An 18,496-nucleotide genomic window follows, 5' to 3' on the forward strand; every position below is an offset into this window, starting at 1 on the left:
TAGTTTTAACCACTTCTGTTGTAAATTATAAAAAAATAAAAACCAGGCATTCATACTCAGGCATATTCAATGGGTTTTAATCTCTGGAGCCAGTCCACCAATATTCTTTTGATATAAATAACCCCAGAGGGAGGGACCCCATTGATTGTCTTGTCTTTTTCACCAAGTGTCTATCAGGCTGAGACTTTCATAGTTTCTTGGCACAGAACAGTATAAAATATAGAAATTGACTGTGTGGTTAATGTGACAGGAAAATTTTACTCAACATTTCTTTGCAATATATGTTAAAGCCAAAATGTAAACACAACCTTTGTAAACATTTGAGGTGTTTTTCATACCTTTTATATGCACTGACATTGACATGCATTTTCTACATTTTCATCCCTTCTTAATTGACACTCTATGCTAGCCACCTGTTTTGAATCATGCCATGATGTTTGCCTTGACTGGGCACTGAAGTGTTGAACTCATCAGATACAAAGACACCAAACAAAATGATGCATATCAGTGACATGACAGATTTTTCAAACTAGACCTGGAGTGAGCAAAGACCAGAAAGGTGGCTTAGGCAAAGCAGAAGCTACCAGTACTGTAATCTTTTACCAAGTGTGGAACTGGAAAAAAAGCATTTTGTCACAGTCTGTCCGCACAAAAATGAGGACAGAAGTCAGATTGCAGTTTCTTTATTGAACTCAGCAGATATTTTTAAGATGTGATTTTATCCATCATGTCAATTTAAACAATATTTGTGTATGACATGAGTAAATAGAATACTCCATCTACTTATTATGCCATAAACAAACTCAAGGTATGGATGTCCTCAGAAAGCTAAACCCATTAAATAAAATATAAAAATCTTTACATCCAATAAAAATCTACCATCGTAGTCATTTTGCATAAAAGCATAGCGTTTGTCATCGCAAGAAATCAACCACAAAGCAAAACAGACGCGGTCTGAATGTCTGTGAAAGACTGCCACCTGGAGGCAACAGTGTGTCCTCCATTGGTCCATTGCATTAGATATCGTCATATAAAAATACACATATAAAAATACACATATTTACATATTTACAGACACTGTCCTCTATAGTTTATGGGAATGAAACTCGTCTCATTTTAACTAACCAATGGGTGGCAGTGTAGCATAGCGGTAAGGAGCAAGACTCGTAACAAAAGATTGCTGGTTCGATTACCTTCTGGGTCACTGCTGTTGTACCCTTGAGCAAGGTACTTCACCAGGGGCGATTCTAGGATCAGACCTTTAGGGGGGCTCAGCCCCTAATGAGAATGTGACATTCAAAAGTGTTCAACCCTCCTGCTAAATCACTAATTTCAGTGGATAACAATTAATACATTAATATGTTTCTATATATGATATTTTACTTTACAACAATAACACTTTTAATGAATTACTAGTAAGTAACATGAGTTTTACACCACAAAATATTTTTCTTGATCTCTCTTTCTGCCGACTCCATCCTACTCTCTCTCCTTCTCTCCCTCTTTGTGCTATCAACCAAAAGGCAAACGTAACAACCAAACAGAGAATTTATAATCTAATTAAAGGTATAAATTGACCCATATCATTTTTTTAACATTATTCTAATTGAATATTGGGTTGCTGTTGGCAATGCAGTTAGGTAACATCATTTTGACTTTACTCTCTCACCTGAACCTGGCTGTTTTCTTTTTTTTTTTTTTTTAATTGTATATCCATCTATGGAAAAACAGACATTTCCAATGAGTCAGGGTTTGTTCCAATGCTTCAATTCACTGTCCATAAATGTATTGTATACCATGAAGCCCAATTCTATCAGAATAAATAACATTGTGACTACTTTAACTAAAATGATAAAGTGCATCAGTTAGCTCCTTAGTTGGCAACTGTGCAAGCAGACTAGCTCAGAAAGCTAACAATAATTTGCCGATAATCTCTCGTTAACTACATCAGATACCGTTCTTTGACACCATTCACACCATGGAACTATAACCAGACACTTTCTAAGTAAGGAAACCACGACAGGGTGGTGTGATGCGGCCCCGCGGCGAAGCCAACGGTCCGTTAGCCACCCTGGAGTCAGTGGCGGTGGTTGGGCTGGAAACAGGGGAAGCCAGAACACTACCTTCAAATCTATCATTACTTTCAACCTGTTCCCCCTTATCCTCCTTGATTAACAATAAAACAAATAATTCACAGAATAACACCAATGGCAGAATCGACACCAATGGCGTACTAAGAATAAATGATTATACTCACGAAACACCGCAGCTTGTCTGTAGTTTGTGTGCTATTACGAACGCTACAGCATGAGATTGTTTAATTAACAAGGATGGCAATTTGAATAATTAAGGGGCAAGTAATCCTAAAGATTTCTCTTAAATGTTTCACATTATAGCTTTCGTGTGTTACAATATTCAAACTACAGAACGGAGTTAAATTTAGTTAAATCGATTTAAATTACTGAGAACGAACTTTTAGGTTAGGTTGAGTGCAATGAGCAATAATGTTTAGAACACAGACCTCTCAAAAGTTGTGATGTGTCATGAGCATTTAACGTAATGTAAATCTATAAATGCCATCCTTGTTAATGAAATAATCTCATGCTGTAGCTCTCGCAAGCACACAAACAATCATAACGACCCAACGTTCTCAGAACATTCAGCAATTTTATTTGCTAACGTTTCAATTTACTCGTGTTTTTAATCTGCGCCATGAAATTCACTAACCTACTTGTTCTTCTCTTTCTCCTTTCACTGGCGTGTCGGACTACCAACGTTAAAGGTGCATGCCACCACCTACTATACCGGAGTGTGTAACATCATGACTTTATAAAGAACACTGGACATTAAACCTGTTTAAATAAAGCCATTTGAACTTGTAATTGTTTGTCCCGTCTCTAACAGACACGTTCGCAAAATCTAACGTTAGAGGGCTAATATGATTTCAGAAAATAATAATAATTTATTATATTAGTGTTATTATTATTTAGGGTTGCTGAGAAGAAATTTAGGTGTGCTTGAGCACCCCTAAAAAGAGTCTAAAATCACTAATGTACTTAATCCACAATGGCCTCAGTAAATATCCAGCTGTATAAATGGGTACCATGTAAAACATGTAATCTATGTAAGTCACTCTGGATAAGAGTGTCTGCTAAATGCCAATAATGTAATGTGACTCAAAGAGCTGGGGTGTTGGATGTGGCCTGTTAAATATGATGGAAAGCATAAACCAACCATTCATGTTGCATGCACAAGTCAATTATATTTGCCCTGAAGTCTTATAGTTGCTGTTTTCACTCTGGAGGACCCTTTCAGGAGATGTGATGTGAAACTCTGTAACCCCAAGTCTGCCATCACAGCACAGTGGTAACAGTTACTAGGCTATGTCATAATTTAGGTTATATAGACTGCTCTGATAAGGGCGACAGCTAGGTGAACAATATAAAGTCAGTGCTGGGCTGGTGAAAGACAAAAGGCAGGTGGCGTTTGCTGTTTCTGAACAGGCAGGTTTGTGTACTGGGTTGGATAGCAACACCTATCTGCATATACCATAATCCATTAAATAAAGACTAGTACACAGAAGAACTGTCATATTTTATGAGAAGGAAGACTTTTTAAAAAAATGTGAAGAGAGTACTTTCTCGCTCTGTGCATATTGTCAGACCACAAACTTTTATTACATCACATTACATAGCAGATACTTTTGTCCAGAGCGACTTATTACTGTGTGGTACACACAGTGCTCTTTTACTGATGTACAGACCATAACAATTACCACTCATAAAGCACACAAATTACATGTTTTCATTTGGTTTCAGTTTATTGATTATCAAGACCTAGCTACCTTAACAGAATTCACAAAAAATCTTGTGTTGTTTTCATTCCATCACTTTACACGGACTCTCATTTAGCTTTTGTAATTGCATTTAAAATAACACAGAAACAAATCCTCAGCCATTTCCTCTGTTTCCTTCCTACCAGGACCTTTGCCTGTATAGGTGGTACAGAGGCAGAGAGGGGGCCTCATACCATTCCTCAGTAGTGCTGTGCTGGCAACACAAGCAGCAGTAAACATCACTTTTCTGTGTGATGTCAATCCAACACACACATTCGCATTAATTTTTCCAAGGACAAAATGACTTTATTTTCCCCTATATAGCAGTGAGCTAAAAAGCCTAACTCAACAAAGTAAGGCAGAAACAAATTTACACAGAAGACTAACACCCTGGAGTAGTGGGAAATAGACAGCAAGTACGTCACAGATGTGAGGTACATAAAACAGAGGCATCAAAGATTGGTAGTGTCCAGGCCTTGGACTCTTCTGCGTCTCCTAAAATGGGAAGCAGTGTGTTGCTGCATCAATGCACTGAGACTCAACCCCTAAACCCTTTACATGGACACTCCACACTCCTGCATAGCTCAGGGACCCCAAAGTGTTCAAGACATGAAGGATTGGGTCCCTCAAAATCTGCCAGTAAGGCGTGGTTTCATTAGGAACTGTAAGTGTGTGGGTAAAAAAAAAAAAAAATCTTGTTGCAGATCATTTGTTTCAACGGAAATTCTTGCACTGAAGTAGTGAAATTGACATTAAAATTAGTCTAATAAAACAAAACAAAGATAAAAAATGTGATAAAAAAATCACTTTAAAAGTTGATTGCTAATCAGTGCAAAGAGCAAGTTTGCCCATGCAGCCCCCCTCGCTGCAGGCAGTGCAGACCGATCTCGGTTCTGTGATTCTGTCCCGACAGAGGTCCGTCTACACCCTGAAGTAACACACGCTGTCCATCGCCTGCAGGATCCTGTCCGAGACAGAACAACTGAGTGAGACAGCCTGTAAGCATGTAGATGTCTGCTTTAGATTCACCCTGTCAGTTCATTCAGAACCCAGTATGCAATCGTGTGAAGTTGATGATGAAATTTCAGAAACAAAAATCATGGGAAGATTACAAAGGAAAATACATAGCTATTGCATTACCTCCAGGGCCCAAATCAGTCCTCAAGTGATATTTGAAATATTTTAAATAACTGACAACAAATCCATTGCTATGCATTTTACTGTAAAATACACATATCTTCATTATGCAAAGCAATGTCACACAGATTCTTTCACTGTTCTTATCCCTGCAGAAACAAGCTCCGCCCTCACAAAAAGCTTGTCTTTACAGAGGAAGAAAATGGGAGAGGGGGCCAAGAAAGGGCTTTATAAGTGAATAACTTTGAATCATTTTACTGTCAGTGACCTACAGAATGACCGCTTTGTGTAATTACTTCACTTTATTCGTGAAAAACTGAGCTATTTGAGGCAGTGCTTCAGTTTTCTTTACTTCAATTCATACTGGAGAAACTTAAGTCCTGTTGAGAAGTGCTCAGACAAAGGTATGGGGAGTGCCTGTACAAGGGTACACCTTAAGATAGGAAATTCAAATATACCCTGGCTACCCTGGTAACTACCAGCAAGATTTGTTTTTCTTATGCAGAGAGAGTGGGAAGCAAAAGAAAGAGAGAGAAAAAATTACCTGTCAGCTGGGTATCCCCCCTCACACAGGTTAACCAGAGCATAGAGTTGTCTCAGGGCATACTCATACTGCAAGACAGACATAGCACAACACACAAAACACAGGTCAGATGAAGCCCAGAGCACACAATCTGATTTAGCTGCTGGTTAGCCCTGTTAATAGCATCGCAAGGTTGCTGCGATTATAGTTAATAACTTGGTGCATGAATGCAGAAATTGTGCAGCAGATTTACGTGATTGCTCATGTGCCAGGTACTTACAAACCACAATAATTGCTTTTGTGCACACCTACAAGCTGCAACTCAGTTTCTGGCAGGTCAGAAAATTCTGTGTTGTACAACAAAGTGTGCAATAAGAAACACCTGTTCTTGCAGGCACTTTACGTGGCAAAACTCTATGCGTATTTCAGTGTGTTCACATTGCCTCTTAAAATATTATTAGGGGGTTTCAGTGTTTCAGACACTTTAAGAGCGCCTTGTGGGGCTGAATGAACATGTTGTCTCAAGCATATATATGCACTGAGGAAGCAGTGTACATACAAGTATCAAGTGTTATCTTATATACACTCTCACATGGTTGCAGAAAGTTCACTCCTGTTTCATTTCCTTGCTTCTCCTCCCCAAAAAAAGCAACATGAACACTACATTTGCAAGCAAAGATGATCTTGTGATGAATCTATACCAGAACCAAACTTGAAGCCCATTTCCAAGAAATGCATTTTTGGCAAGACCTTGTGATCCAAGAGTGACATTTGATGGCTTTGGAGAAAGAAGCTTGTTTCCTAAAAAAGCACATTTGAAAAACAGAGAGACTGCTGTGGCAGACAAAAACACAACTGTAACAAGCCGCGAACATCAAAGGAAAAACACACGTTGAATGAAAGTGGAAGAGCTTACTGAGCCGAGCCCAGAGCATGGGTGTTTTATCAGATCAAACCACAAAGTCATCATGACTAACAGAAACCCGGTCTGAAGAAACAACAGCATGGCTTAGTAGAAACAGTTTTTGTCGTGGAGATCAAAACTGAGCAGGTGGGCAAGCAAACCACAAAAGAAATCATGTTCACAGAATTTCCAAATGTGTCAACGACTTCCCCCCCGTGTATCACACTTTCACTTTGGGGTGGAGAGTGCCACAAGACAATAAGATCTAGTAAGATCAAGAGCAAGCAAGATGAGTCAATAGTCAAAGCATCACAGTACGATGAGCTAGAATTTTCGCAACAGTCTAAGCTGGAGTTTTGCAACAGACTGATTGTAGTCAGGGCCTAAATTAAGATGTCAAATGTCATCAGATCTGAAGGCTGAGTGCACTGTGGGAAATGAAACTGGCAATGCATGACTGCAGTTCGTGCCACAACCCTGCGCAGAAACAGATGTTGGCTTTTGGGAGCGTGGCGTGTGAATGAGACAGGAAAGGCCCTTCTTTTGTTAAAATAAAGAACAGGGGTTTGTGGGACGCACCTCAGGCGTGTGCCAGTTGAAGCAGCGCGTCTTGTAGTGGTGCACTGCTGCTTTATAGCACTCGTGCTGGGTGAGGTCCTGCTGGTCACTGAGGACCTTTTTCGCCTGGTCTGCATCGCCAGTCACCGTCTCCACCACCCTCTGCATGGTCTTCCTCAGCACCTCCCTCACCTAGAAAATGCACCAACCGGGATATTACATAACATCACACAACACACCTACATACATCATTACAAACCACACATATCACAGAGAAATGGTACAAAACAGAGGGAATAAGAGATTTTCAAATGAGATATTACTATGACTAAAAGAGATACAAACAGTTAAAGAAAGTACAGTGCCAGTCTCCCTAACCTTGAGGTGAGCATTGATCTCCATCAGGTAGCCCCTGGAAATGGCAATATCATTTGTGGCCATCAATTTCCTCTTGAGGATGGCCAGGGGGACATCTGGGCTGGGGGTCAGGTGGGGCTCTTCCACAGGTGCCAGGGTCATTGGGGGAGCAGGCTTGACATTAGCCATAGTGTTACCTTGGAATTCCATCACCTTCATATGGGCCAGAGTCTGAGGGCATAGACAGCGAGGCAAGTATCAGACACACACGTGTCATGCTCACGCACACACACTCATACACACACACGTATGGGGAATATGGGGAATTTACATGTAAAACACAGCTGATGTATCTGTGCCACAATGTGCTTGGTTAAAGTTTATTTCTCACTGTAATCCCAAAAGGCTGTTCCCATTCACCTTGTTTCCATACTGCATGACGTGGCTGGTGTTAGTGTGGCTCTTCACAATTTTGAATTGCTTCAACAGGGTCTCTTTGTTCAGGTCCTCCTGTAGGAAACATAGTCGGGCACAATGAGATTCGGGGTGTTTTTGTAGGATAAACCAAAGTTTACTTGCAAAAAATCAAAGTAGGTGTCATGGAACATTGCAGCATCAAAGGACAACTACTTCAATGGTTTCCCAATGACCTTCAGTCAGATGAGATGCAGGGTTGTGCACACATACACATCTTTGAGAACACCACTTGAATTAACAGATATGTAAAGTAACAAATGCTTCAGACTGCTGTAATTGCATATTGTAAAACCAGACACACTGATTCATTTTGTAACTAGGGATTCTCAAAATGAGTATTTAAGTATAAGTAAATAAGTATTTTCACAATTATCAGAAATCATTACACCATTATCATGCCGTCAGAAAATTACCAGCCGCTCAGGGATGGTGTAAGTCATGGTGTAATGATAGTTAGCAAAAACTCACCACATCAGAATCTTCCATCCAGTTCACGCTATACCAGTCTCCCAGGTAAGTGTCCCTCTTCTCATCATAATAGCATGCATATGAAGACTCATGGGGGTTGGCAGCTGTAGTGGCATACACTGAGAGGGGAAAAAAGACAGACATTTTATGTGAGTTCTTCACTGGTGTATGTTTTTATGTTGTTTGTGAGCCCCTAACCAAGACAATTTTCTGTCATTATGTGAGACAATAAAGTTTTTTGAATCTCTGAATCTTGAATCATTCCAACTGAGCTGTTACAGCAAATACTGTGTTATATAATATATATTATTATATAATACAACAAACATGTATTATACAGTATATTGATGGCTAGTGCTCACACGTCATCTGTAAAGTAAAACTGGCCAACAGCAAGGGTGATCCACACAGTTTATAGACTTTCTTGGTGATTTTGTTGCAAAAAAGTGTCCATAATCTTTGAACACATCTATGGCAAATATCAAAGCAAAGAAAAGCAAGTCTGCCTCAGCAATCTATGCTTCAGTGATACTGAAGTGAGTCTTCTTTGGAGAAAGGGGGTTGCCCCAGTATGTTTGATAGTGTATGACTCCATTGCCCAAGAAAACCTACTCTGCTTTAGGCTGCAACAGTGTACCGTGTACAGCTACCCTTTTGTATCTTAAAAGTTAAAAGGGGAAGCTAATATTTCTCACTTCATAATCTAAATAAATATTAACAAGGGAAGTAAAAGAATACTTGGGGTTGGGTATTAGGGTGGCAGAACTTTGACCTCTGTGCAGTTGTGCCACATGACTGCTGAGATCAGGCAGATGTCATGGCAACAACATTGCTCCAGAACAGCTGACCTCATCAAGGACTGACGTGGAATGGTGTCCCAATTTCACAAACTTCTGCTCAGAGTGCTAAGCAACGGTACTGAGTCAAACATGATCCTCGTGAGCGGAAGGACTCCAAGGCAAGAGCAGGAGACACAGGTCAGAAATGACGTGAGAGCTGATGATGACAGATCAGTTGCTCAACACACTCACATCCACAAAGTTCTCCATTCTGTCACAGATCAGTATTAATATGCACAGTCGTACCTAATTGAGAGTAGCCTGCTTGGCCTTTGCTCTCTCTTGTTTATTTTGGATTGTCTGATGCTTGGTGACCCAATAAACATGTTTGAACAGTGCACTGAGACAGCTTGAGGCAGGGGGAGGGGAGTCAGCCTCACTGAGTTCATCTGGAACCTTAGGTGAACATTAGGTGAACTTTATCTTGTACCTATTGACCGCTGTGTTTCTGTGGTTTTGAGCATGTGCACCTTGCAACTTCAAGCCGACCTTCAGGTCTGAGGTCAAGTCAACCGTCGCTCACTCACTCACCATCAATGTTGGGGGGAAGGTGGTTCATCATTGAGCCAGACTCACATGCCTCAATGTAGAACACCATCTGTAGCATTAACATATATCACAATTCCAGTAAGGAAAGGGCCAATTCTTCTCAAGACTTCTTACTTTCCTGTTGTAATTATGTTTCAAACACAGCAAGTCCACACTAAACATGCAGTATGGAGACTAAAATGCTGATTCTTTGTTGCCTTTCATAGATAAACTCCACTGGGTTTGTTTCATGTGTCTCTACATTTAACTGCAAAAACAGTGTCGCTACCTTCTTGTATTTGTTGTTCTCATGCATGTATTTAATGGCCTCCATAAGGTCCTTGACGTGGAGCTGCAAGACACAGAGCACACAATGAATTCACTACAAAACAACACGGCCCGCCAAGGCAGACAGCAGAGGTACAGCCCCTGAATTCGTGACTACACCATAATACAGTAAACTGCAGCATATTTGATGGCTCAGCAACAGACTGAGACACTTAACAGCCAGTCACAAGACCCCATGTGACCCATTGCTATCCTTGGCACTGCCAGGTTATATGACTCACTCTTCCCTCCTTTTGCGCAATCAGATCACTGACGCATAGGTCCATGGGATTTTATACAGTTCAGCTTAAATATTAGTCATTTAATAAGTTTACACCATATCCATAAACATTTATTTTCACTAAAGCTATACCATGTTTTCACTGACTTTTAATTTGAGAAACAAGTTTGAGTGAAGGAAGTTAGAGGCGAATTCGCTATAGGCATCTGTATTCTCTTTTAAGCACTATCCTTTAAGCTTTTTCAAATGACACAAAAGTGCAATACACATTAGCCAGGTCTCAAAGGGAAGTCGACACTGGAAGAGATCATCTGTGCTTACGTCATCATTTGGAAAAGCCAGGAGTCCTGGAGCTCCGTGATCAGTGAAGTAAACAAACACATGATCATCAGGTCCACTGCCAAGAGGAAGACAGAGAGAAAACCAAATCACATGATTTGAGAGTATGAGCTGGCTGTTTTCTCTCCTCCAAAGGTGAGCACACTTTGCCAAAGTCCCAACCAGGAAATGAAACACATTGCACAATGAACGCAATGAGAACTGGCATGAAAGCAGAGAGCTGTACAGAGCTGCAAATGTTCTGATTTAAACCTGAAAACATGAAAATGAGCCCGAGTTCCTAAAAGGATTGTGGGTTGTATGCTTAAAGTGGACATAATACCAGGTAAAAAGTTTTTTTCCCCCCACAGGTAATACACTGCTGCAGGTAGTACTGAGGGGGGAATAGCACAGCTCAGGAGAGTGGTTCAGTGTCAGTAAAGTCAAAGATCTCCCACTTCTTTAACATCTTATTTCAGACTTACTGTGTGCGCTGCAGTAAAATTATTGCCCCTAGCACTGACACATTTACATATCTTGTGTTAAAATAAAAGCAAAACCTGCACCGTGATCAAAGTACTACAGAAACACCGATGAGAACAAAAAACGATGAGAGTCACACGACACTCTCCTAAGAGGAAGTGAAAGAAGCGACTATTAGGCTCTGACAAAAGAAATTGTCAAAGATCATCTTAAAGCTATTTATATGCTGAGAGTTGGGTAATAGCAGACACTTATTTTATCACAGTTTTTTTCCTTTTGAATTTTTAAATGGATATTTAAGAAAAAATGCTTTTTTAGTAGATATTATTTTAATGTGATTAATCCCCCAAAATTTCTGTTGTAACAGAAATCCTTAGACAATTAATTATTTGTTCCAGAGGAGAGTATTTGATTACTTATTTCTAAAATTCTCCACCTCCCCCATCCCTTTCAGTACTTGCCTCTTCAGCACTTTCCCAGAGCCTCCCTTGACACTGGCTGCATCACCCTTCAGTACAGCCAAGAAGTTATCAGGGGTAACCGCCTTCAAATAACACACAAATACACATTTTCAGGGAAACAAGAACAAAACTGAACCCGTGCATCATCTTGAAAATATTCAATTACATATTTCCAAAACTGAGGTCACTGTATTTTTTTTTTTTATTTGCTGAGTGTAAAGTGAAGGGAATGTACAGCAAAATGAGGCCACTGTAAGAAACTTATTCAAAGGGAAACAAGAAAATGACTAGGCTCTACAGCAAGGTTTTCAGTCATGTTTAGGGCCAAGAGCTGGGTTGCTATGAATCTATAATCTTACATAACATGTTAATGTGTCAATGTCTGTCCAAGTACCATGTTAAAATTCCATTGAGCAGCAGAGAGGTTGGTTTAACCAGTGTAAAAAATGTAACTCTACAATTATATTACAGAATATATTTATATATGTGGCAAAATTAATAGTTTAATAAATATGTCCACGAAGCAAATAAACAGTATTTAGTGGTCAAGCACTCACATCCCCGGTGTAGTCCTTTGGGACTCCCTTATACACATCAGTCCCATTAGGCCTGTTAATCAATATTCCAGGGGTGGGGTTACTGCAAACACAAAATACACACAGTTCATTTCCAGCCAAGACATACAAAATAATATAAAGAGCTGAAGGTCATTTAAGATTTGTTAATGTAATAGCAAGGCTTTCTACACTATCCTTTGAAGAGTTTTCATTGGGTGCAATGCCATCAAATCCAGAGATGCACTGTATAAACAAGGGGTAACTTGTCTTACCCCCCAGCGATGTAGTACACCCAGCTGGGTGTGCATAACAGCCCCTATGTGCCAGCACAGCACAAATCAGAAGCAAGCATCATAATAAAACATTCAAACAGACTCTTGCTGTGTTCGAATTTTTTATTAGCCTCCTTTTTTCTTTGTATCTTATTTGGAGATAATGTCTTATTTGAAGATGCCTTATATGAAAAGTATTTTATAGAATAAATAAATAGATGTAGCCAACTCAACTACTTCATTATTTATTATTAGATGGCCATACTTCAATTTTTTGTCATCCACATTCACAACTGCAGTTTTACCAGGAGTGCCACGGACTTAATAAGTACAGAGACACGACAACAGAGTGTTCTAATTCATCAACACCTCAAATGCCGATATCAAAGCACTGAGACAAACCTCTGTTTGTTTGTTGAGACAAACAATGACAGCTAATCTAAACTAGCCAGCCAAACAATACTACAAAAAGAAAAGGCTATGTAAGCTAGCAGCAAAAGTTAATTAGTTTGCTAGCTAGACATTGAACAAGCAAATGGTTTACCGGTACATGATAACCCATTCACAGAAAAAATGAGTAGTGAATATGCATGTAATGTCACATGCTGTAAACTGCTGTTTTTTGTTGATTTGGAAAACAATGTCTTGAAAAAGCCTTTTAAGGATTTTGGAACAACTGCCTGCTTGCAGCTTCCAAAGACCAAGAACAGGAAGTAATTCCAATATCTGCTGAAAAGACTTCAGTTACAGGCAGTGTTAACAACCTCTCTTCCCTGCTTGCTGCTTTTTTTTTGTACCTAAGTGCATTACTCTCGAGAGGGATGAGAGAGCCGCTTCATTCCTTTGTGATTAAGAACAGTGTGAAATGCAGACACCGGGAGGAATCTCCGCTAGAATGCTGAGCATTCGTCCCAGTCATCGCATACCAGATCACGTGAAAAAGAGGCTTGTAACCCTAGAACAACATGATTGCATTTCTATTCAATATCAGAGCTACCCCCTGATTCTTTGCTGTGGGACTTGGGGCATGCTTCTATTTACCCTTCTTTGTTTAACTCCTCAGTTTTTAGCACCCATGCTGAAGTTAGACAGTTACAGCTTGCCGACTCATTCCAAAGTTTGCTTGCAAGCAGGCCGTAGCAGGATAAGCTCAGCACAGCAAGACAGACACTGGAAAACAGCTGTGAACCTTAACTAAACAAGCCATCCTGGTTCGCTATCTAAAGTGGAAAAATTGAACACTGAACCAGCCTGGTTTTTGCTGTATAGGTGACAAGAGATATCCCATTGAAATACTCAATTTTGTACATGGTGGAACAGCTACTGGTGAACATCAAATGGAATTTATGAACGAAACATTAAAAATATGTGTTATATTTTCCAGTATATACCGACAGAATATTTAGTCGATATTTCAACGGTGCATTGATCTTGCAAGCATAGTGCAACAGAAGCACAGGGCACAGAAGCACTGGCATGCACACACTGTAACCCAGAGAAATGCCTAAGGATCAATGTTCATGAAACTCTTAATAAACCAGTATTGTTATGCAACAATCTTCTTGTGCTTGACCTAGTTTTCTGCTCTGGGACAACAGCCTATTACTGAGCCAACAGCCTTGTATGTCATATATAAATGAATATAAAAATGATTCAATGGGCCCATCACTTCCTCATGATCCTTGCATTATAAATCATTATAAATAAATAAAGAGGTAGATATAAAGAAATGTCTTCTGACACATCAACATCTACAAAAAGGTTTTAAAAATAAACCTGATCAATAGATGATACTTTAAAAACTTGCATCTTATGGAATACATCTTCCGATGCCCATTTCCACAAAACCTTTTTTTCTCCCTACACGGATGAAAATGTGCCGAAACACACATATATGAAAGGTGACCAAGAGATTTGTTGCAAAAATACTGTCTTAACCACGGCTGTAAATCCTTTCAACTCCTTTTCAAGCGGAGATATGCAGTTCACACAAGCATTTTCCCAGCTTGTGACACAGAAACAATTGTTCATTGTTTCCCGCATTTTATTATCGCCATGCCTTCTATCATTAACCTTTTATTATCATCATGCCTTCTACCGGACCATAGTGTTTGCTTGTTTTCTCTCACTCGGAGGAGGAAGTTAAATTGGATCCTTGTGACTGCTCCAGCCCCCATCTGCAGAAGCTGTGCATGCACACTTTACGCTGCGCCCTTATCAGTGAGGTGTGCTTGAACAGCAAACTCATTCTAGGAAGGACGTACTATGGCCCACATTCGTCACAGTACATGAGATCCTTCACCAAATGCAGCTTAAAAAAGACATGTAGAAGACACTAATAAACTAGTGTTCAATTCCCAACATTTATCATAGCCTGTGTGTGGTTATGACCTGGCGGGTATGACTTAGTAGCACTGCACTGGCCCACATGCATGAATAAGAGCCTGCTTTCAGCATGGTCAGTCCACGAGCTCAATAATTAACGAAACCAAACACATTTTTCACACCATTATTTCGCGTGTAATAGATACATCAGAAAGCAACAGGCCGGAATTTGTTACAGTGTTATGTGAAATCATGTATGAAAGGCCTCTCTGACTGCTCACAGCCCTCCGCTCTGTAACTGATCTGTCTTATTGTGTAATTTGAAACTGCATCCAGTCCAAAGAGGTGTCACTGAATATGTTAAAAGATTAAAAGAACTCTATGCAATAAAAAAACATTCAGAATGTCCTGCTGCCAGTCTCACATCCTCCCTTGTTAATCCTTAGATTTTGACATTCAAACACATGGTGTGACCTTAAGATACACAGCATCAACTCTCAGGACAGTGGAAATGCTACAGATTGGGCCAAACCCCAGCAAGGGCTCGAGTGAGTGGTTCTCTACTTACTCCTCATTGTCTGCCAGGTCATCGTACATCATCACAACAACCTGCTCATCAGGAATGCCATTTTTATGAACGATCTGGTAAGCGTGGCAAGCATCAGCCTGTACGGGAAAACACATAAGCATGAATGACCAAACACTTGCAAAAAAAGCTCATTTCAAACATGTGACATATTTTGACTATTTAAATGAAGCCCTGAACTCAGTTGCTGACCTAATTATAAGCCTTGGCATTTTTCATATAATAAAAATTCTTAATAATATCTTACTAACACTGCCTTGGCATCTTACATACAATAAAAATGCTGAATGACATCTTACTAACACTGTAACAGAACTAAACACTTTATAAATGATTATTATTGTTTACTAACAGATACCTTAATCAGGGTGAAAAAGCAATATATTATCATCAAATGTGATAAATACAACTTTTTAAACAAAAATGAAAACCTAAAAATAAAAAACTCTACATACAAAAATCATATCTGAATACATCAAGGACATTTGTGTTATACTATAAGATCAAAAACATATACAATACATATATAGTCTGCTGCCTGAAGCAAAACAACAGAATAAAATTAATGACCCTCAAGATCAATGTGGTACTGTGCAACTGTTTCAGTTATTAAATCAAAGTCAAGGTCTTAAATCAAAGTCAGGTTTTCCTGCTTCATATCCCAAGGCAGATAAGTGAATATGTTACTTGAGTGGTATTCATAAGATACATTTTCATAAGTTAACACTTTTTTTCAACATCCACGGTTTTGTTTCCATTTGCACAAAGCCATCTGACTGTTGCCTGCAGCACAAATGACTTCACTCGCACTTGCTGCTTTGAGTAATTTGCTCCCTACCTGGTGTCTGTAGTTGTACCAGCCGTTGGATCCAGCCACAATCAGCACCCAGTTCTTCCCAGTCTCAGACTGCTGCACTGGGATGGCACTCACTACCAGTGCCAGGCTGAGGCCCAGCAGGGCTGTGGTCTGTGCAAACATCTTCCTGTTGTCTCCGGTCTTGACTCCCAAGGGATAGAGGCAGCTGTTTCAAAGGAACAGGAAAAATGAGCATACAGAGTCATGAGAGATACTAAACGTGTATCCCTGTGAAATAATATGTTTTTCGCCATTGGCCATGCATTGCCTTCGAGGTTGTTTCTGTCCTGTCTATGCAAAACAGCAAAAGTTTTTATTAGTTCCTGAGCTTAGGGCATATTGATTCTGCTGGAACTGCAAGCATCAGAAGCGGAGGCTCAGTGAATGGAGAAGTGCAGAGAGAGGGGGCTTGTAAAAGGATCCACATGTTACAAGTGTAGTATATTTACTATGACTGAAAATAACTTGCATTGAACACCACTGGTACACATTCAAGAGCAGCAGGCACTATGTGGGTGCTGGGAATAATTTGGTGGAGGATGCAGGGAAGTGACAAAATGTTTTCCAGTTTCTTTGTTTCAGGAAGTGAACATAACTTTGGGGAAATATCAACAGTCCATCCAAGTTCCACAATGACATAAAGCAACAGCCTAGCATGCATGGCATAGACATACCATAATAGGACAACTGGGGTAAAGCCACACTTGCTGTTGGCTCAGTTAGCCACTATCATACAATAGTGCTATAATACAAGCAAATAAAACATTTCATTTCAAAATAAAAAACAGTATTATACATATCCTGCATGAACTCATACCAAAGACATAACATTGTAACTGAAATAGTCCAAAATCAAACATTTAAGGTTTAAAGACTTCAAGTATAATGTGCCTAAATGCCAGTATGTTCCCCTTTTTAGCAAAGTGGGTAGCACCAGGATAATCTCAATTTGAGACTGAGCTTTTGCACTTTCATATTATAATCCTGGGATCTTGTCCCTGCTCACTCACTGTTCGTGCCTGTCTTTTCAACATAAAGGTTATTACTGATGTTCACAAAACTCCCTGATTGTTGGAAACATATTGGATTTAGAGTTTTACAGTCAGAGGGTAGACAGTGTGGCTCTGTTCTCAATTTAACTTTGCAGCATTAAATGTCTTCATATGCCCCAATATAGCCCAATATTCAGGAGAGCTTGGTAGGCATACACATTTAACAAATGTTTATTTAACAAATTTTAAAAATTAACAAATCCAATGAAGCAAGATTAAACTATTTAAAATACAAATAAAATTACCTCAGTAATAACCTAAACGTGATATGCTTGTCTGAACTTTCAAGAAGACCTGAATACGAGGTTGATTAAAAACAATACAGTGGACGTTACAGTAATGACACATTTGCGAATTTTTGATGAAACCTTAGAACACAAAAAAGCAACAGCTTTCCTCGCAACGATGAACTCGTGCCATGGCAGTGACACATCATTTTTACAATATCCCTGGGACGAACACTAACGCTCTCACATAGCTATCTAAATAACAGGCCGGTTAGTAAGCGCACTTAAGAGAAACTGGCGCAAAATAAAACCGAACATCTTTCGAGAAAACATACAAGCCAGAGCCTTCTGGTACAGTAACAGTTAGCTAGTTACCATGTTAAGGGGTGTATACAGACACTGACGCTCTGAATCTGACATGAAAAACAATACATTTATTCTTTCGATTCCAGAAACTAGCTAGACTAGCTGGTCTAGCTGAGAGTCATGATCGGGATTTGTCGTTGTCGTTTTCGATGCCTTCACATCTTGGACCTGATAGCTAACCACCCAGCCACTGTTGTTGTTGACATTCACCCCCATCAAAATAGATATAGCTCGCACAGACAGTGAGCTAGCAAGTTAGCTCAGTAGCTCTCTCGCATTTATCTCAAAAACAGTACGAAAAGTATGCATTTCCGTTACATACAAATCAAGGTCTCATAATGGAATTAGCCGCCGTGCCTGCTTACCTGTTTTCTTGACCTCCGATCAACTACCTTTCTAAAAATTACGAACGTTGTTTTAAGGGACAATATCGCTGCCTAGCTAGTGGCGTCAGGACAGCGCAGCTCAGATGGCGAGCTGGGGTTGGCTAGAAAGCGAATCCAATTGCTTTTGGGCGGGGATGACCGGCCGCACATGATTCAGATGTCATGTGTTATTATTCCAGAGAAAGGGAGTTGCGTGCAACCATACAGTACACATACAGCTTGTTAATGTTTAAGTTAACATATGTTGGAGCAAATACGTATTTTACAATTTCTTCATTTAGTTTCACAAGGACATATACCAAGCTAACTACGTAAATACTCAATGACCTATGCGCGCGGATTTGCATATTGGGTTCCTTTTAAGTATCAATTTAACTCTCAGGGGAATACTGCAACGACATACAGTATTTTGT

At 39.7% G+C, this 18,496-nt stretch overlaps 1 protein-coding gene across 1 annotated transcript; it reads right to left on the reverse strand.

Annotated features, from left to right (window-relative positions):
- Positions 1-3,807: 3,807 nt before the first annotated feature.
- lgmn (legumain) lies at positions 3,808-18,178 on the reverse strand. The gene is made up of 14 exons (XM_036541787.1): positions 18,063-18,178; positions 16,035-16,218; positions 15,179-15,276; positions 12,014-12,095; positions 11,457-11,539; positions 10,516-10,591; positions 9,916-9,978; positions 9,630-9,696; positions 8,260-8,378; positions 7,735-7,824; positions 7,336-7,545; positions 6,979-7,149; positions 5,517-5,584; positions 3,808-4,799 (listed from the first exon to the last, which is right to left on the reverse strand). Exons 2-14 carry the CDS (start codon positions 16,173-16,175, stop codon positions 4,757-4,759), a joined length of 1,311 nt encoding a protein of 436 aa, XP_036397680.1. The 5' UTR covers positions 16,176-16,218; positions 18,063-18,178; the 3' UTR covers positions 3,808-4,756.
- Between the last annotated feature and the right edge of the window lie 318 nt (positions 18,179-18,496).

This window comes from Megalops cyprinoides, chromosome 12, assembly GCF_013368585.1.
Source record: "Megalops cyprinoides isolate fMegCyp1 chromosome 12, fMegCyp1.pri, whole genome shotgun sequence".
Lineage (NCBI taxonomy): Eukaryota > Metazoa > Chordata > Actinopteri > Elopiformes > Megalopidae > Megalops > Megalops cyprinoides.

Excerpts from the sequence above, each read along its gene's own strand:
- lgmn (XM_036541787.1), bottom strand. The coding sequence starts at position 16,175 with ATGTTTGCACAGACCACAGCCCTGCTGGGCCTCAGCCTGGCACTGGTA. Across the intron at positions 11,540-12,013 it reads CAAAGGACTACACCGGGGAT|GCGGTTACCCCTGATAACTT; the intron begins GTGAGTGCTTGA and ends TGTTATTTGAAG. Across the intron at positions 7,825-8,259 it reads GGATGGAAGATTCTGATGTG|GAGGACCTGAACAAAGAGAC; the intron begins GTGAGTTTTTGC and ends TGTTTCCTACAG.